At 37.0% G+C, this 15,146-nt stretch overlaps 1 protein-coding gene across 10 annotated transcripts in view; it reads left to right on the forward strand.

The window, feature by feature from the left end:
* The window catches only part of LOC127433694 (membrane-associated phosphatidylinositol transfer protein 2-like), a 694,725-nt gene that overhangs the window by 83,399 nt on the left and 596,180 nt on the right, over positions 1-15,146 (forward strand). For 9 of the 10 annotated variants that reach the window (XM_051685798.1, XM_051685797.1, XM_051685804.1 and 6 more), the window contains 7 exons: positions 104-220; positions 313-429; positions 534-682; positions 816-965; positions 2,498-2,681; positions 2,908-3,036; positions 4,730-11,127. In XM_051685798.1, the coding sequence (XP_051541758.1) occupies positions 104-220; positions 313-429; positions 534-682; positions 816-965; positions 2,498-2,681; positions 2,908-3,036; positions 4,730-5,071 (1,188 nt within the window). In that variant the 3' untranslated portion in view covers positions 5,072-11,127. Of the gene's footprint in view, positions 1-103; positions 221-312; positions 430-533; positions 683-815; positions 966-2,497; positions 2,682-2,907; positions 3,037-4,729; positions 11,128-15,146 lie in introns of those variants that run through there. The other variant, XR_007895915.1, reaches the window with a different exon arrangement.

The raw sequence follows: 15,146 nt of genomic DNA on the forward strand, positions 1-15,146 counted from the left end.
TGGAACATTATCTCACAAGAGCAGTTCCTTTTAATGAAGTTGTGATTTCATATATGAATTTTTTTTATTACTTATGTGGATTTTGTTTTTCTCCATCTCTCAGGTCATGAGGCATGAGAACTCGAGTATTTTGGAACTCGATGGGAAGGAGGTGACAGAATTCACTCCGTCCAAACCGCGGGAGAAGTGGATGAGGAAGAGGACCCATGTGAAGATCAGGGTGAGACCTTTAAACATCTTTCTCTAAACACTAACTGTACATATCTAAGAGGCTCTGTTGGGAGCTTATTATATGATGCATTTGTGTTGAAGAACGTTACGGCAAACCATCGCGTGAATGATGCAGTGTTTACGGAGGACGGCTCTCAGGTGGTCACAGGTCGCTTCATGTATGGACCCCTGGATATGGTCACACTGACAGGAGAAAAGGTTAGTGCTCCTATAAGGTCCGAATTCTGTTGTCAATTTGTAAATTTCAGTCGTTTTCATGCAAGATTTTTTTTTCACAAATTTGTGTTTGTGATGATTTCAAGGTCGACATCCATATCATGACACAGCCACCGTCTGGTGAATGGGTGTACTTTGACACTGAACTGACCAATAGCAGCGGCCGAATCTCCTATGTGATTCCTGAGAGTAAACGGTTGGGAATTGGAGTGTATCCTGTCAAAATGGTGGTCAGGTATTTGTTTGAAATGACTGATCTTCATGGTTTTATTTCTGCACGTTGCTGAGCCATTTCAAAAGTATTGTACTAAAAGGTGGGTTGCATTTTTTACAGTAGAACATCTCTAGAATGTTCTCTGTGTCCACAGGGGTGACCACACATCTGCGGACAGTTACCTGACCGTGTTGCCTCGTGGCACTGAGTTTGTCGTGTTCAGCATCGATGGCTCTTTTGCCGCCAGCGTGTCCATCATGGGTAGCGACCCTAAAGTGCGGGCAGGAGCGGTTGACGTGGTCAGGTGAGGCCTCGACTTCTCATCGTTTCATTCGAAGACAACTTGGAAAAAAAATCGACCCTAGTTAGGGTTCCCACGGCTGTGAAAAATGAAGTCATGGAAGTTTCTGTGAATATGAGTTTTTTCAATTACGTTCAGCTCTAATATATTTAATCACTAGAGATTGCTCTTTGTGAGTGCAGTCTATATAAATTGATTTGAAAAAAATATTTTATGCAATTGTCACGAATGACTGGAAATGTCATGGAAATTCATTGGTTGAAAGGTTTGAGAACTCAATATTAAATTTTATAATAAATGTTCCTGATCTAATTGTGCTTAATATATCTGGTCATGTTATTCTGGAAAAAAAAAAAAAAAATGTTTCATAGTTTTTTCATGAAAATGTAATAGATTTGCTCGCCTATGAAATATGTTTTGCTGCTGTAAGGCTTATGTGTGGGGGAAGCTACAATTAACCAATAATAACATTTAACAAATCAATTAAATCCTTGGGCCAGATTCTTACCTTTGTAACAAGGTATCTAATAAAAGATTAAGTCTTTTTGGAATACAAAATATTCCAATAAAAAAAAATAGATAATAAAGTTTGTAGAAACAAACTTTGATGTTGGCTTGACACAAAGCCTTGTCTGAAAGTTTAAACTAGTTTTAAAAGTTTGAAGTTCATACAGACAATACAGTCTGACAAACAACCAGCTAGCTAGATAAACCGTCAAATAGATGTTTTAGCATGTAGCTAGGAGTTGCTATCATGTTACTAGCCATTACTAGCAAGTATAAGCATGTAACTAGGCATTCCTAACAGCTAGGCATTGATAGCATGTTGCTAGGTGTTGCTAACGTGTTACTAGGCTTTGTTAGTATGTTTTAGCATGTACCTAGGAGTTGCTAGCATGTAGCAAGGTGTTTTTAGCATGTTGATATGTGTTGCTAACATGCTCTTGGATGTTGCTAGGCATTACTAGCATTTTTAGCATGTAGCTAGGCGTTTCTTGCATGTTGCTAGCATGTAGCAAGGTGTTTCTAGCATGTTGCTAGGTGTTACTATGATTTTTATCATGTAGCTAGGTGTTGCTAGCTTGTTTCTAGGTGCTTCTAGCATGTTTAGAAAGAGAGAGAGTGCGAGAGAGACGAAAGAAAGATAAAGCAGCTTAAAGCATATTTAAGGTCTTGTGTGGGTTTGTTTTTGAATTTTTAACAGTTGGAGCTTGAATAGTCTTAGCTCACATTAACATTTCGTTCATGTAAGTCTATGGGATTTTTCCGGTTTTTGATAGTCTGCTGTGCTGAAACCATAAGTCCGATCAGTTAGCAAAGATATAGCTTAAGCTGTTGGAGGAGTTATAATTCCTAGTTTGGTTTCAGAATAATAATAATAATAATAATAAGCTTAAATTGTAGAACAGTATGTTGTGTTTAAATGCCCTGCAGCTCATGAATATTCATCAGCCAGTAATGGAACAGGTTCCATTTTGGCTTTGCCTCTTGGTCCTTTTGTTTGCAGTCCTTGATGGTTGTTCTTCCTCTCGCAGGCACTGGCAGGACCTGGGCTACCTGATCGTGTATGTGACGGGACGTCCAGACATGCAGAAGCAGCGTGTTGTGGCCTGGCTTTCACAGCACAACTTCCCTCACGGAATCGTGTCCTTCTGTGACGGCCTGGTACACGACCCGCTCCGACACAAAGCCAACTTTCTCAAGTGTCTCATCACAGAGGTTAGTAGCATCACAAGCTGCTCCTTCTGTATCATAATTGACTTTTTAGGACATTGTCTTAGGAGGGTCTTTTGAATTTGCTAAATAGTAGACTAGTGTGTAAACATCTTGACCACAATGTGAGTGGCAGGTGCTTCTTCTAAGAAGAGTCCCATTTCAGTTTTATTTATTCAGTGTAAGCTGGTCTACATGAGGTTGTGCTAAAAAGATTGTGCTCTTTTTGTAGGCACATATGAAGATCTTTGCTGCTTATGGTTCTACTAAAGACATCTCAGTGTACACGTCACTGGGCCTGACTCCATCACAGATCTACATTGTGGGGAGACCAACCAAAAAGATGCAACATCAGTGTCAGGTATCATTTACACAAAGACTTACCGCAGCAAACACAGCAGTGATATTATTCTGTTGTCTTAAGTACACTATCCTCGAGTGTTTGTGTAGAGGCCAATGAAACATTTATTGATCCTTGTTTTCTTATGTAGTATTTATGTCTTTTTTCCAGTAAAACAAGTTGCATTTTCATGAGAAGCAAAATGACATTAGAAATTAAGTACTGTTTAACACTTAAATGCATGGGAATTTCAACAAACACTCTTACATATTTGGGACTTTAGAGACCCGGCACTTATATCCATCACAAACTGATCTACAAAATGACCAAGTAGTGTCAAATTGTCAAGATATTTTCAAGACAATTTGAAAATAATAGAATAAAATCTATTTTGATATATTTTAATGTTTTATTTTTCATATCTCATAGAGAAAATGCAACAAATCAGGACAAATCTAGAAAAGGACTCTTACTTACACACTGAAATTCAATGAGACGCAACTGGCTGTCAAAAACATATTGAGCCACATATAACACATGAAATACACATAACCTACACATAAAATACACATAAGCTACACATAAGTATTTTCTCAGGCACTTATTGAGACTAAATTGATGCACAACTTACATAATTTCAGTAGTACACCCAAATGACAATAGTCATATAATACGGTTCATGTGTTGTACTTGCTATAGTTTACTTCCATGTTGTTTCTTCATCAAATAGCAATGTCAAATATAAATCACTGTAACAACAGCGCCACCTTGAGTAAGAAATAACATGTATGATTTGTATGTGTACACGCATATGGAGTAATGATAATTCACCATTGTTGTTAATTCATTGTTGCATAGAAAATCAACATGATATAGTATTTACATATATGAATATAGTACTCATAGTGTTTTTCTTGTAATAAACAGAGAAATAGATATCACAGTCACAGAGCAGGGGATTATTGCATTCAGCCCATTTACACTACCAAATTCTTATGAATGGGCTGTCTTCATTTGTATCGACGTTGCTTGACATTAAATGGAATATATAATAGGATACAGATGGTGCAATAACCGGAGAAGAACCTCGAAATTAAATAGAACTTTACCCAGCCCATAAGCGCCCTGCGCGCACAGTTTTGCCAACCCACATGCGCCTAGACTTAGCATGCTTATACAAAAATATAAAAACTTCATGCCCATGCCCACTGACTTTGCACGTATGATGTATCGCATAGCACTGCGCTTAAGGCATAGCACTCTTATACAGTGTCTTAAGTCTTGTTTTGAGAGAAATCTTAACTAAATTTTGTGAGGTTAATGCTTAAAACAAGAAAAATATATTTGCCAATAGGGTAAGAAAAAAAATTATTTAAAAGGAAAACAAGTTTATTTTTCTTACCCCATTGGCCGATATTTATTTATTTTTTTCTTGTTTTAAGTATAGTGTTCAGATTTCTCTAAACAGTTTAAGGCAAATTTTGTCAGATTTCTCTGAAAACAAGACTTAATAGCTTATGTCATTTTGCGTGTCAAGTAAATAATCTTGTTTTAAGAATGTTTAGATATTTATTTTTACTGGAAAACAGGACAAAAATGCTGAGTAAGAAAATGTTGTTTTGCAGTGTACTGGTTTTCCCTTTAAAATTTACATTTATTTTCCTCATCTTTCCACTCATACTGACCTGTCTTTCTCTCTCCACATGGCCCTTAGTTCATTGCCGATGGCTATGCAACACACCTGTCCCAGCTGGAGTACAATCAGAGGTCGAGACCCGCTAAGACCGCCAGTGCTCGTATGGTCCTGCGGAAAGGCAGTTTCGGGTTGGGCGGCAGCGGCGAATTCCTGCGGAAGCGCAATCACCTGCTGCGCACCATCTCTTCGCAACCCACCTCCACTACGCCGGTTGTGCAGGTGGGCCGTCCCGAACGTGCGCAGAGCCAATCAGAATGCGACCGAGAGCGGGCGGAGCGTGCACAAAGAAGCATGAGCATCGCGGCAGGCTGCTGGGGCCGGACCAGCAAATTTGAGGGTGGAGCTTTGAGCCCTAAATAGGCTCCACCCACCAGGTCCAAGTTCTAGGGAAATGAAAGGCACTCCATACGGCACAGAGACATGAACGTGGCCTGCATGATTAGGAGATGGACCCAGTAATGTTGGGACTTAACCGCACCACCCCATTACTATTGTTGCATGAGAGTCATTTGGGAAAACAAGATTTTTTTGTTCGTTTTTTAGTCTGGCAGCCAAACACTTTCACAACATGAAATCTAGCGCCTTAAGCATCACTCTGGGTCGTGACCCTCACCTCTGACTTGATTGAATGTACTGTTTGAAAGGGAGACAAATCGTTGGGTGGGTATGGACTCTTCCCCTTCCCCCGTCATCAAGGAGCATCCAGGAAGCTATCCTCAACTTCCCATTTGGTGTCCACAGAGTGTCCTACAGCTGTAAATACGTGCCTCCTCTTACCTGCTCAGGGCAGACATGAGCTTGAGGAGTTTAGAAGACCCAAAGGCCATTTCACGTCCCACTTGCTTTAACGGTTGACTCATTTTCGCCCTCTTTCTCACAGATTAGTCATCTGATCTTGGCGACATCTTGGTCAAAACCCAGCAGCATTTGGCAATAAGGATCGAACCCCATCACACTTGGTCTGCAGGTCATTAGAGGCCTTAACTTTGTATTCAGAGCACGAATGGAAAGCCGTCTCACTATTAAGTCCTCAAAAGGGGCAACTATCCCTTTACAAGGCCATCTGCTTGCAATACCTCTGAGGGCACCACTAGAGGACTTCTCAAACCTGATGCTCTCGACATTTGCTGCTGGGTCACGTTCCACATTTCTTTATTTCTGAGCCACCAAACAACAATTGTAAGCACACATGCAATTTCATGCCACATTTGATTTGCTGTAAAAACGGTCCCGCTGCTTCTTTTGACTTGGAGAAAATCTTGCAACCCTCCACGAGGACAGGCTGCGCAACTTGCTGTATTTGAGCGGTCTTACGAAAAGCTGATATGACGAAGGACAATTTCTATGCCAAACAGGGCTAGATTTCTCTGTCAGGATTAGAGACCGATTTCGCTCATTCTCAACCGTTTCCTCTTGAACCACTTTGCACTCATCTCCGTGTGATCAGGAAGTGATTGGAATGGATCGCTTGCTCGATACCGCCGATGGCCAAAACTAATTCATGTTAAAAGCTGTAGTTCTGCATCTGCATAATCTCATTGTTATTTTGCACTAGTGGAATAGTGGAGGTCCTTGTTACCATCTCATGTCGCTACATAACGTTTTCGTGTAGTACATGACCCTTATTATTTATGGCAGGGTATTTGTGCGCAAATGCACGATTATATATTTCTCCAGTAAATAGGAAACAAAATAACGCAAGAAATGTGCCAAAACCAGGCAGATCGTTGGAACCCAAACACATCCAAGGCTGTTTCCGATGTATTGTAGCAATGTTTCCGGAGCGTTTGAGCGGTTTCGATGGCACATGTATAATGTTTTTACGATTTTAGATCATTTTAGATCAACTTCAATCCTTTAAAGTTCAGTAATCGATGATATTGTCCATATGTTCATATGTAAGTTATTGAGGTATATAGAAATTGTGCTTTTAATTTTACGATTTTGGATCAGAGCATGACAAATTCAGTCAGGTGGAGTCGTGAACCATACGCGGTTTGTTTATATATCATGTTATGAACACACTGGAATAGCCATGCTGCATGTGCGGACATTTGTGCTAAGGATTTCAAATCTAGCTGTATATTAGATTGTTTCAACTGGGATGTTTCGAACACAGCCGTTAGTTTTCGGCCCCAGTTTTCGCAGTTCATCTGGAGTGGATGTTATGATCTGTGGTCTGAATGGGACGTAAAACAGTGTAGATACTGTAAAGATACTGTAAAGAAATTTCACTATATAGGATGTGTTAAGGTCAGAATTTATTTATTTCTATAGCTCCATAAGATTATGGTTATTTCAGGTTTGACTGTATTTCATGTATTGCTTTTATTTTTGTCCAACAGTTCTGAAAAGCTTATTTTAAGGACCAATGACGTGTCTCCTCGTGCATAATCGTTGACAGTGTTTCCGTAGCAAAATTCTAGAGGATGCCACTGCACCGCACGGACAATCAAATCTGTTCAGCAAACAAACAACACCTTGCGAACAAAACCGTCAAGGAGCACACATGTGCACAAACACGCGCTCAATTTCTTATTCTACAGACATTCAAAGACCACTCGTACTCTGGAAAATGGTTAATCGCATCGACACAACAGAGTCAAAATTTCCACATGATGTGAATTGGTTTGAGAAGGGTTCATTAATGTGGTTACCTTTCTTATAAATTACCTCCAAACTACTGGGTTTTAATTGGTGCTGTACAATTTTTGTTGTTGCCACAAAAAAGTTGCTTTTAAATTTCCATTAGGACTGGCATTGCTAGCCTTCATAGGTAATATTAAGAAGTTTTATTGCATCTAGTTGGTACTACACATCAGGGGCTCTCCATAGAAATGATCTGAAATGTTACTGACATGACAAATCTGAAAATTGCATGAGTGAAATCTAGGTCATCTTTGTTGGTTGTTGGTTTATTATGTCAAAGATATAACGATTTGAATGTTAACAACTAAACAAATTCCCAGTCTGGAAATTGCTGATTTCCATCATAGTACTATTCCACTTTCACTCACGTCTGAACTGACTTACTTCTACAACCTGTTACAGTTTTTTAACTGGCTGGTTTTCAAATCCAGCTGTTTTTCAGGAATGCTGGGCAAGTTGATATGCGCCATCCGATATTAATTTAATTCCGATTCCAAGATTAAAACATCGCAGGGAGTCATATGCGGTCTCACTTGTAGGCCAATTATACGAGTATTATATCCGCAGATAAAACAGATTATAGCCACTTTTGTACTTTGCATGTCACGGGAAAGCTTTCGTACAGATTCCTGTATTATTCAGTAATAAGCCCAATACATACCTCCAATTTATAATTACAAATATGCTGTCGTCTATATAGAACATCATATCAAATGTTACTACCAAGTATTTCAATTATCTTAAAAACAGGCACATTTTAAAGGAATGTTTCGGGTTCAATACAAGTTAAGCTCAATCGACAGCATTTGTGGCATAATATTGAATACCACAAAAGTTTATTTCGACTTTTCCCTCTTTTTCTTTAAAAATAAGCAAAAATCTTTCTTACAATGAGGCACTTACATTGGAAGTCAGTGGGGCAATTCGGAAATGTAAAAATACTGTTCCTAAATAAAGCCACAATATGCATGTTAACATGATTTTAGTATGATATAATGGACCCACTTTATATTAGGTGCCCTTAACTACTATGTACTTAACCATTTGATACAATGTACTTATTATGTACAAACATGTTGTTGCATTGCAATTACATTTAAAGTACTTGCATTAAAATACATTTGTAGTTACAATGTTAACTTTACCCCTAACCCAACCCTTACCCCAAAACCTACCCATACCTCAACCTCAGTAGCAGCAAATGTGGGCATTTTGCAGAACAACATGTAGTTACACTGTAAATACATAGTCTTGTATGTATTTAATGTTAGTACATAGTAGTTAAGGCCACCTAATATAAAGTGTGACCGATGTAATCACTTACTAACCTTTTCTGTGTAGCTATATCCAATTTTACATCTTTGTTGCCATGATGACGTTACACCGTAAACCCTAAAACAACCGTAAAAAGGACCATTTATGCTGTCGATTGGGCTTAACTTGTATTGAAATCAAATTGTGAGAAATTTAACTATCTGCATAAAATGTAAGTGCAAAGAGCAGAAATGCTGTTAAAAATGCAAAACATTTACAGTGAAAAATAAGGCTTTCCCGACACCTTTGGATAATGAATGAATTCTGCAGGTTTATTTTACTCTGTTGAAGTACTGATCTGGACTGAATCCCTCCTTTACAGTTTCTTACCAGGTCGGTGGTTCAGTGCTCTCATATGTATAATCTGTATGTACTGTGGATTAAATGCAGTTGGACAACTCTGCGAGTCTTTTGTGATTTATAATGCATTATATGTGTAAAGTGAACCATTTCAGTTGTAATACTTTTACATTTTATTAGAATTGTATTTTCAGTAATGGTTTTGGAAAAAAAATAATGATGGACACATTTCAATTTGTATGTTACACATACAGTAAAACCCATTTGAAGACTTTAGGTGTGCAGATTTAGTGATCTTTAAACACTGACTGAACTAGCAACTAGCACTTCATCGAAAGCTATTTTTTTCTACTTTATGTTGCCCAGAAAGTGCTTTGTCCGTCATGTTAACTCGTTTAAATGTGATTACCTTGGTTATCTACAGGTTAGGTGGTTTTTAAAACATACAACTAGAATGTAAAGATAAACATAAACTAACATACATAAGCTGTCAATCAATTACAATTACAATTTTTAATTGAATTACATGATGTGCCAAATAATTAATCAAATACCAATATTTACTGGGAAAAAGCCCCCAAATAAAGGTGAATTCGAATAATTAAAATCATTTTAAATATATTATATTTTAAAAAGTAGCAGGATTGACAGTTTTACAGTATTTAGCCATAAATACAAAGGAAAACAAATTTGTTGGTTTAACATAATTCAATTGTAGACATTGGTTCCACACAATAAAAATGAGTTTCTTCTATAAGAAATTAAAATGTAGGCTATAAATACTTTGTGTAGCGAAAACGTAAATGAATGTGTTCAAATAACTATTGATCTTTGCAGCTTGTTGCTAACTAGTATATTAAATCTATATTTTCTGTACTGTATAACAAGAATTCTGACTTTGTTCCCTCAGTTATTGCTTCATGAAAACAAGCAAGACATACTGATTTTTCAGTAGTAATGTACCCAACCTCGACCTAACCATTAGCTCCACTATCCACAATGGTAACCTCCAAAATAATTTAACATGACAGAAAATCCTCTACATAACAGAACATAACATAACAGGTATTAAACACTAACAAGTCTCCTCTTTTCATTTTGGGTAGAAATACATAAAAATAACACTTTATTTTAAAATGTACTGCCCCGTGCAAAGCATGCAGGAAATTTGAAATCCCCTGCCCGGTTTCAGCAATACATCGATGCAACAAATATGATTCACATAGTCCCAATACAATTGGATTGAGTGAACATAGATGGATTGTACAAAATGAAATTGAGACCAAATGCTAAAATATTGTGTTGCATTAACTCATTTTAAATAAGTTAATCGAGCAAGCAGTAAAAATCACGTTGAGTGAACAACATCCATTAGAAGTCTGAAGCCCTTTGAACATTTCATAGCAATGTGATCATATCACTTTTGATGACTGTTGAATATCACTTGGACTTAATAAAGTCAGACTAAATGTATTAAATTGATTTCAAGTGTCCTGGTTTAGTATTTTCATTAGAGCTGGTTTCCCTTTTTTTCCAGTGTAGATTTATGCTCAAGGTCATGACAAGTCAGGGAGTTTATTAGAAATGGAATTTAATGTGGATATGTCCACAAATATCCACTTTTTAATTATTTGTTGTTTTCTGTACAAAACCATGATAATGGGGATGACCAATTATGACGTCCTCTACTGACAAACCTAACAAAATATAAGATAAAGTGAGACACTTGTACTTGTAGAGTTACCATCCTAAGAGCATAATGTCATTGTGTAAACATTTTTTAATCATTTATGTAATTGCACATGCTTTTATTAAGGGGTATGATGGTAACAGGGTTTACGCATAACACAGCAGGAAAATGTGAACCTTTCTGTGAACCCAGCCGGTATTTTAACCCAGTTATAATATCTGGAGGATACAATTGATACATGCTATGTCATAAATGTGTATTGAATTAAACAAAATAGCTATATAATCAAAACTATATATAAAGTGTTATTGAATAAAGGTTTTTTAAGTGGTGTTTGCAGTAAAAATTATCAGGTCCAGATCATCCAGTTTGAACAACTTTTCCAGCTCAAGTGCATGCTGTCATTTTTTAAGCTAAAGCCCCACGTTACTAAAATTCTTCAAACTTTTACTCCCATTTGTTATGCTGAAAAAATCATTTGTAATTAAAAAATATTTGTATTCAATTATAAATGTGAGAAACTCAGATCTCTTGCTTCACATGTCTAATAAAGAAATGTTGTTAGATGTTTTGCTTTAGTTCAATGAAATACAGTAAAGTGTGTGTGCAGAATAGTCTTTTATTGCCAAGCATGTTTCACCATTTTTAAATGCACGTTTTCTTTTTGCACTTCTGAACTTCTTTTTGAATACTCATGCTGACTTTTTATGGAAGTTTACTTTCCTAGTTTGAGCCATCTCCACAGGGGACTTCTTTCTTCTCCATTTTCTTCAGCCTTTCGCTCAGCTTCAGCTGCCTTTTCTTCGGCCATTTGCTCGATTTCAGCTGCCTTCTTCGCAGCCTTAGCTCGCTTTTCCTCTGCCTTTCTTTGAGCCCTGGCTTCCATTTGTGCCTTCAGTTGGTCTTTCACTCTCTGATGCTCTAACTTCAGCTGGTCCTTGGCTCTTTTCTCATCCATCTTTTGCTGGGCTATGGCTCGCCTTTCATCCAAATTTACCTGAGCTAGGGCTCTCTTTTTCTCAACCTTTAGCTCGACCTTGGCTCTCTTCAGCTGGTCTTTGGCGTTCTGTTCCTTCATCTTTTGTCTTACTTTTGCAATCTTCTCCTCCGCCTTTAGTTCAGCTTTGGTTACCTTGAGCTTTGCTTTGCTTTTTTTACCACAATTAAAAACAGCCTCATATTCAGCAACAAACACATGCTGACAAACTAAAAATCTTCATAAACATGGACATTTAATAGCCTCGGGAAGCAGGATATGATGGATATATTCCTATAACATTTTCCTCGATAGAGATAAACTTGTGGACTATTGGACTATTTAATCTAATGAAAAGAGATGAAACGTTTAACTGTATATTGGCTTTTATCAAAGTCAGACTAAATGTTAATGATCATGAGATTAATATGTACTTTGCATTTCCAATTGAACAAAAGCTCAATCAAATTTTTGTGGTTGAATTTCAAAGGTATCGTTTTGAAGATCCACTCATCCATTCATATCTTTGCAGTCCTGAGACAGGACAATAATACATTTAAGACAACTGTATCAAGTGTAAAAGTCAACTTTGCTTAAAGGGATAGTTCAGCCCAACAATGAAAATTCTCAAATAATTTACTCACCCTTATGATATCCCAGATGTGTGTGACTTTCTTTATTCTGCAGAACACAAAGATTTTTAGAGGAATATTTCAGCTCTGTAGGTCCATACAATGCAATTGAACGGTGACCAGAATTTTGAAGCTCCAACAAGCACATAAAGGCAGCTTAAAAGTAATCCATACGACTCCAGTGGTTTAATCCATGTATTCAGAAGTGATATGATAGTGTTGGTGAGAAACAGATCAATATTTAAGTCCTTTTTTACTATCAATGCAAAGAATCACGAAGAATGCAAATCGCCAAAAACCAAAGAAGAAAGTGAAAGTGGAGATTGATAGTAAAAAAGGACTGAAATATTGATCTGTTTCTCACCAACACTATCATATAACTTCTGAAGACATGGATTAGACCACTGGAGTCGTATGGATTATTTTTTATGCTGCCTTTCTTCTGTGTTCTGCATAAGAAAGAAAGTCATTCACATCTAGGATGACATGAGGGTGAGTAAATGATGAGAGAATTTTCATTTTGGGTAAACTATCCCTTTAATCAAGATGGCAGTATATTTTTTCCATCTGAGCCTCTTTCCATAAAGTCTTCATAGAAGATAAAATCATCATTTCGCACTACAAATATCTTCCATACTGGAACTGGTTAAACACTTTCTCTCAAAAAAAAAAAAAAAAAAAAAAATTCAAATATGAAGAGTTCTAATATGAGTTCAGATTTGATCAGATGGCGCTCTTGTTGACATTCATCTCTTTGCAGAGGCGGGACACTCTCCTTCCTGTTCTGCTCAGATGATGTCTGCAGGTTCTGGAAGTGTTCCAACAGTCTTTTCTGGCTCTGTCTTCAGCTCATCTTTGGACAGGAAGTGCACAATCTCATGGACACACTTTAATTGTTGTGTATTTTTGTGAATGGTCACAAATGGTGGGAAAACTCTGGAGGACAGACTCACAGTTCTAGTGTCATTAGCATCCTAAACTCCCAACACAACCTCAGTATTAGACACACACACACACACGGGAGTTAACACACTTATTGGCAATGTGCTTTTTTCGTTTGTGTAACTATTGGCATTGATACCTTCTCTCATGTACAGAATAGCAGTTTTCTAATGTACTGACTTTATGCAACATAATCTTTTAACTCTATATTTTACAGAAAAACATCTTTTGCATCAGAAAGGTTAAAGGATTAGACATTTCTGAATTCTTTATCACAGCTAAATTTAACACTATATTTACTGCTTTACAAAAGTATATGTTTTGAATATTTTAAAGATGAAAACATGAGAAAAACGATTCTTGGAAAAGTGTTTTATTTACAAAAATTGAATTATTCCAGCTGTTCTATATTTTCTTGATTCTTCTGTCACTGCTGCTGTAAACATAATATAAAACAATATGAGCGATGAGTAATCAGTATGTGGATCATTGTCAAACAAGGTTGTCCGAGGTGAAAAAATGAGAAATATTTTGAAAATCTGGATTTAAACACGTCAGATTAGTATAAATGTAAACTCTGAGTCCATGTTGGTTTTGTAAATTATTTTTTTGTTTTTTAAATAAAATGTGAAGTGTTTTAACCCTCAGGTAAAAGTTATTAAAATATTTTACTTGCGCCTGGAATACATGAGTGTACGCAATTTAATCATGAAATGTAAAAAGTTTTTAAAAACATTTTCAATGTGAAAAATATTTTTAATTTTTTGGGTCAAGAAGTTTTCTCATGGTTAACTTACACCACATGACCTAACAACAATGCTTTTTCATAAAAATTTCAAAATATTGATATACACTATATTGCCAAAAGTATTCGCTCACCCATCCAAATAACTGAATTCAGGTGTTCCAATCACTTCCATGGCCACAGGTGTATAAAATGAAGCACCTAGGCATGCAGACTGCTTCTACAAACATTTGTGAAAGAATGGGCCGCTCTCAGGAGCTCAGTGAATTCCAGCGTGGTACTGTGATAGGATGCCACCTGTGCAACAAGTCCAGTCGTGAAATGTCCTCGCTACTAAATATTCCACAGTCAACTGTCAGTGGTATTATAACAAAGTGGAAGCGATTGGGAATGACAGCAACTCAGCCACGAAGTGGTAGGCCACGTAAAACGACAGAGCGGGGTCAGCGGATGCTGGAAGAACTTGACTGGCCTGCACAGAGTCCTGACCTCAACCCGATAGAGCACCTTTGGGATGAATTAGAGCGAAGACTGCGAGCCAGGCCTTCTCGTCCAACATCAGTGTCTGACCTCACAAATGCACTTTTGGAAGAATGGTCAAAAATTCCCATAAACACACTCCTAAACCTTGTGGAAAGCCTTCCCAGAAGAGTTGAAGCTGTTATAGCTGCAAAGGGTGGGCCGACGTCATATTAAACCCTATGGATTAAGAATGGGATGTCACTTAAGTTCATATGCGTCTAAAGGCAGATGAGCGAATACTTTTGGCAATATAGTGTATTTGATGATACAGAATAATTTTTTTTTTTTTTTTAAACTTCACAAACAGTCTAAAGGATCTAAGGGGGGGTCACATGACAACAAAACGTCATGACTTTGATTTGGTGGACTAAAGTTTATCAAAATGACAATTGAAAACATGTTCATCATTGAAAGGTGTATTCAAGTAACTGTTCTGTGTGAATTTATAATGTAATGTAATTACTGAATAATTTAATCGATCTTGACATGTACGTGCGGGACATTTAACAAAAGTAAAGTCATTTGCGCAGTTTTATATTTTAATATAGGCATGTTTTAAAATTTTAATGTTTTTTTAATAATATGTATTTATAAATATGTTTTGTTGCTCATTTGCTTTGCTTAGTCTTGTTTCTTTACACCCAAGTATGCTGTTCTTAATATTT

This window comes from Myxocyprinus asiaticus, chromosome 43, assembly GCF_019703515.2.
Source record: "Myxocyprinus asiaticus isolate MX2 ecotype Aquarium Trade chromosome 43, UBuf_Myxa_2, whole genome shotgun sequence".
NCBI classification, from domain to species: Eukaryota; Metazoa; Chordata; class Actinopteri; order Cypriniformes; family Catostomidae; genus Myxocyprinus; species Myxocyprinus asiaticus.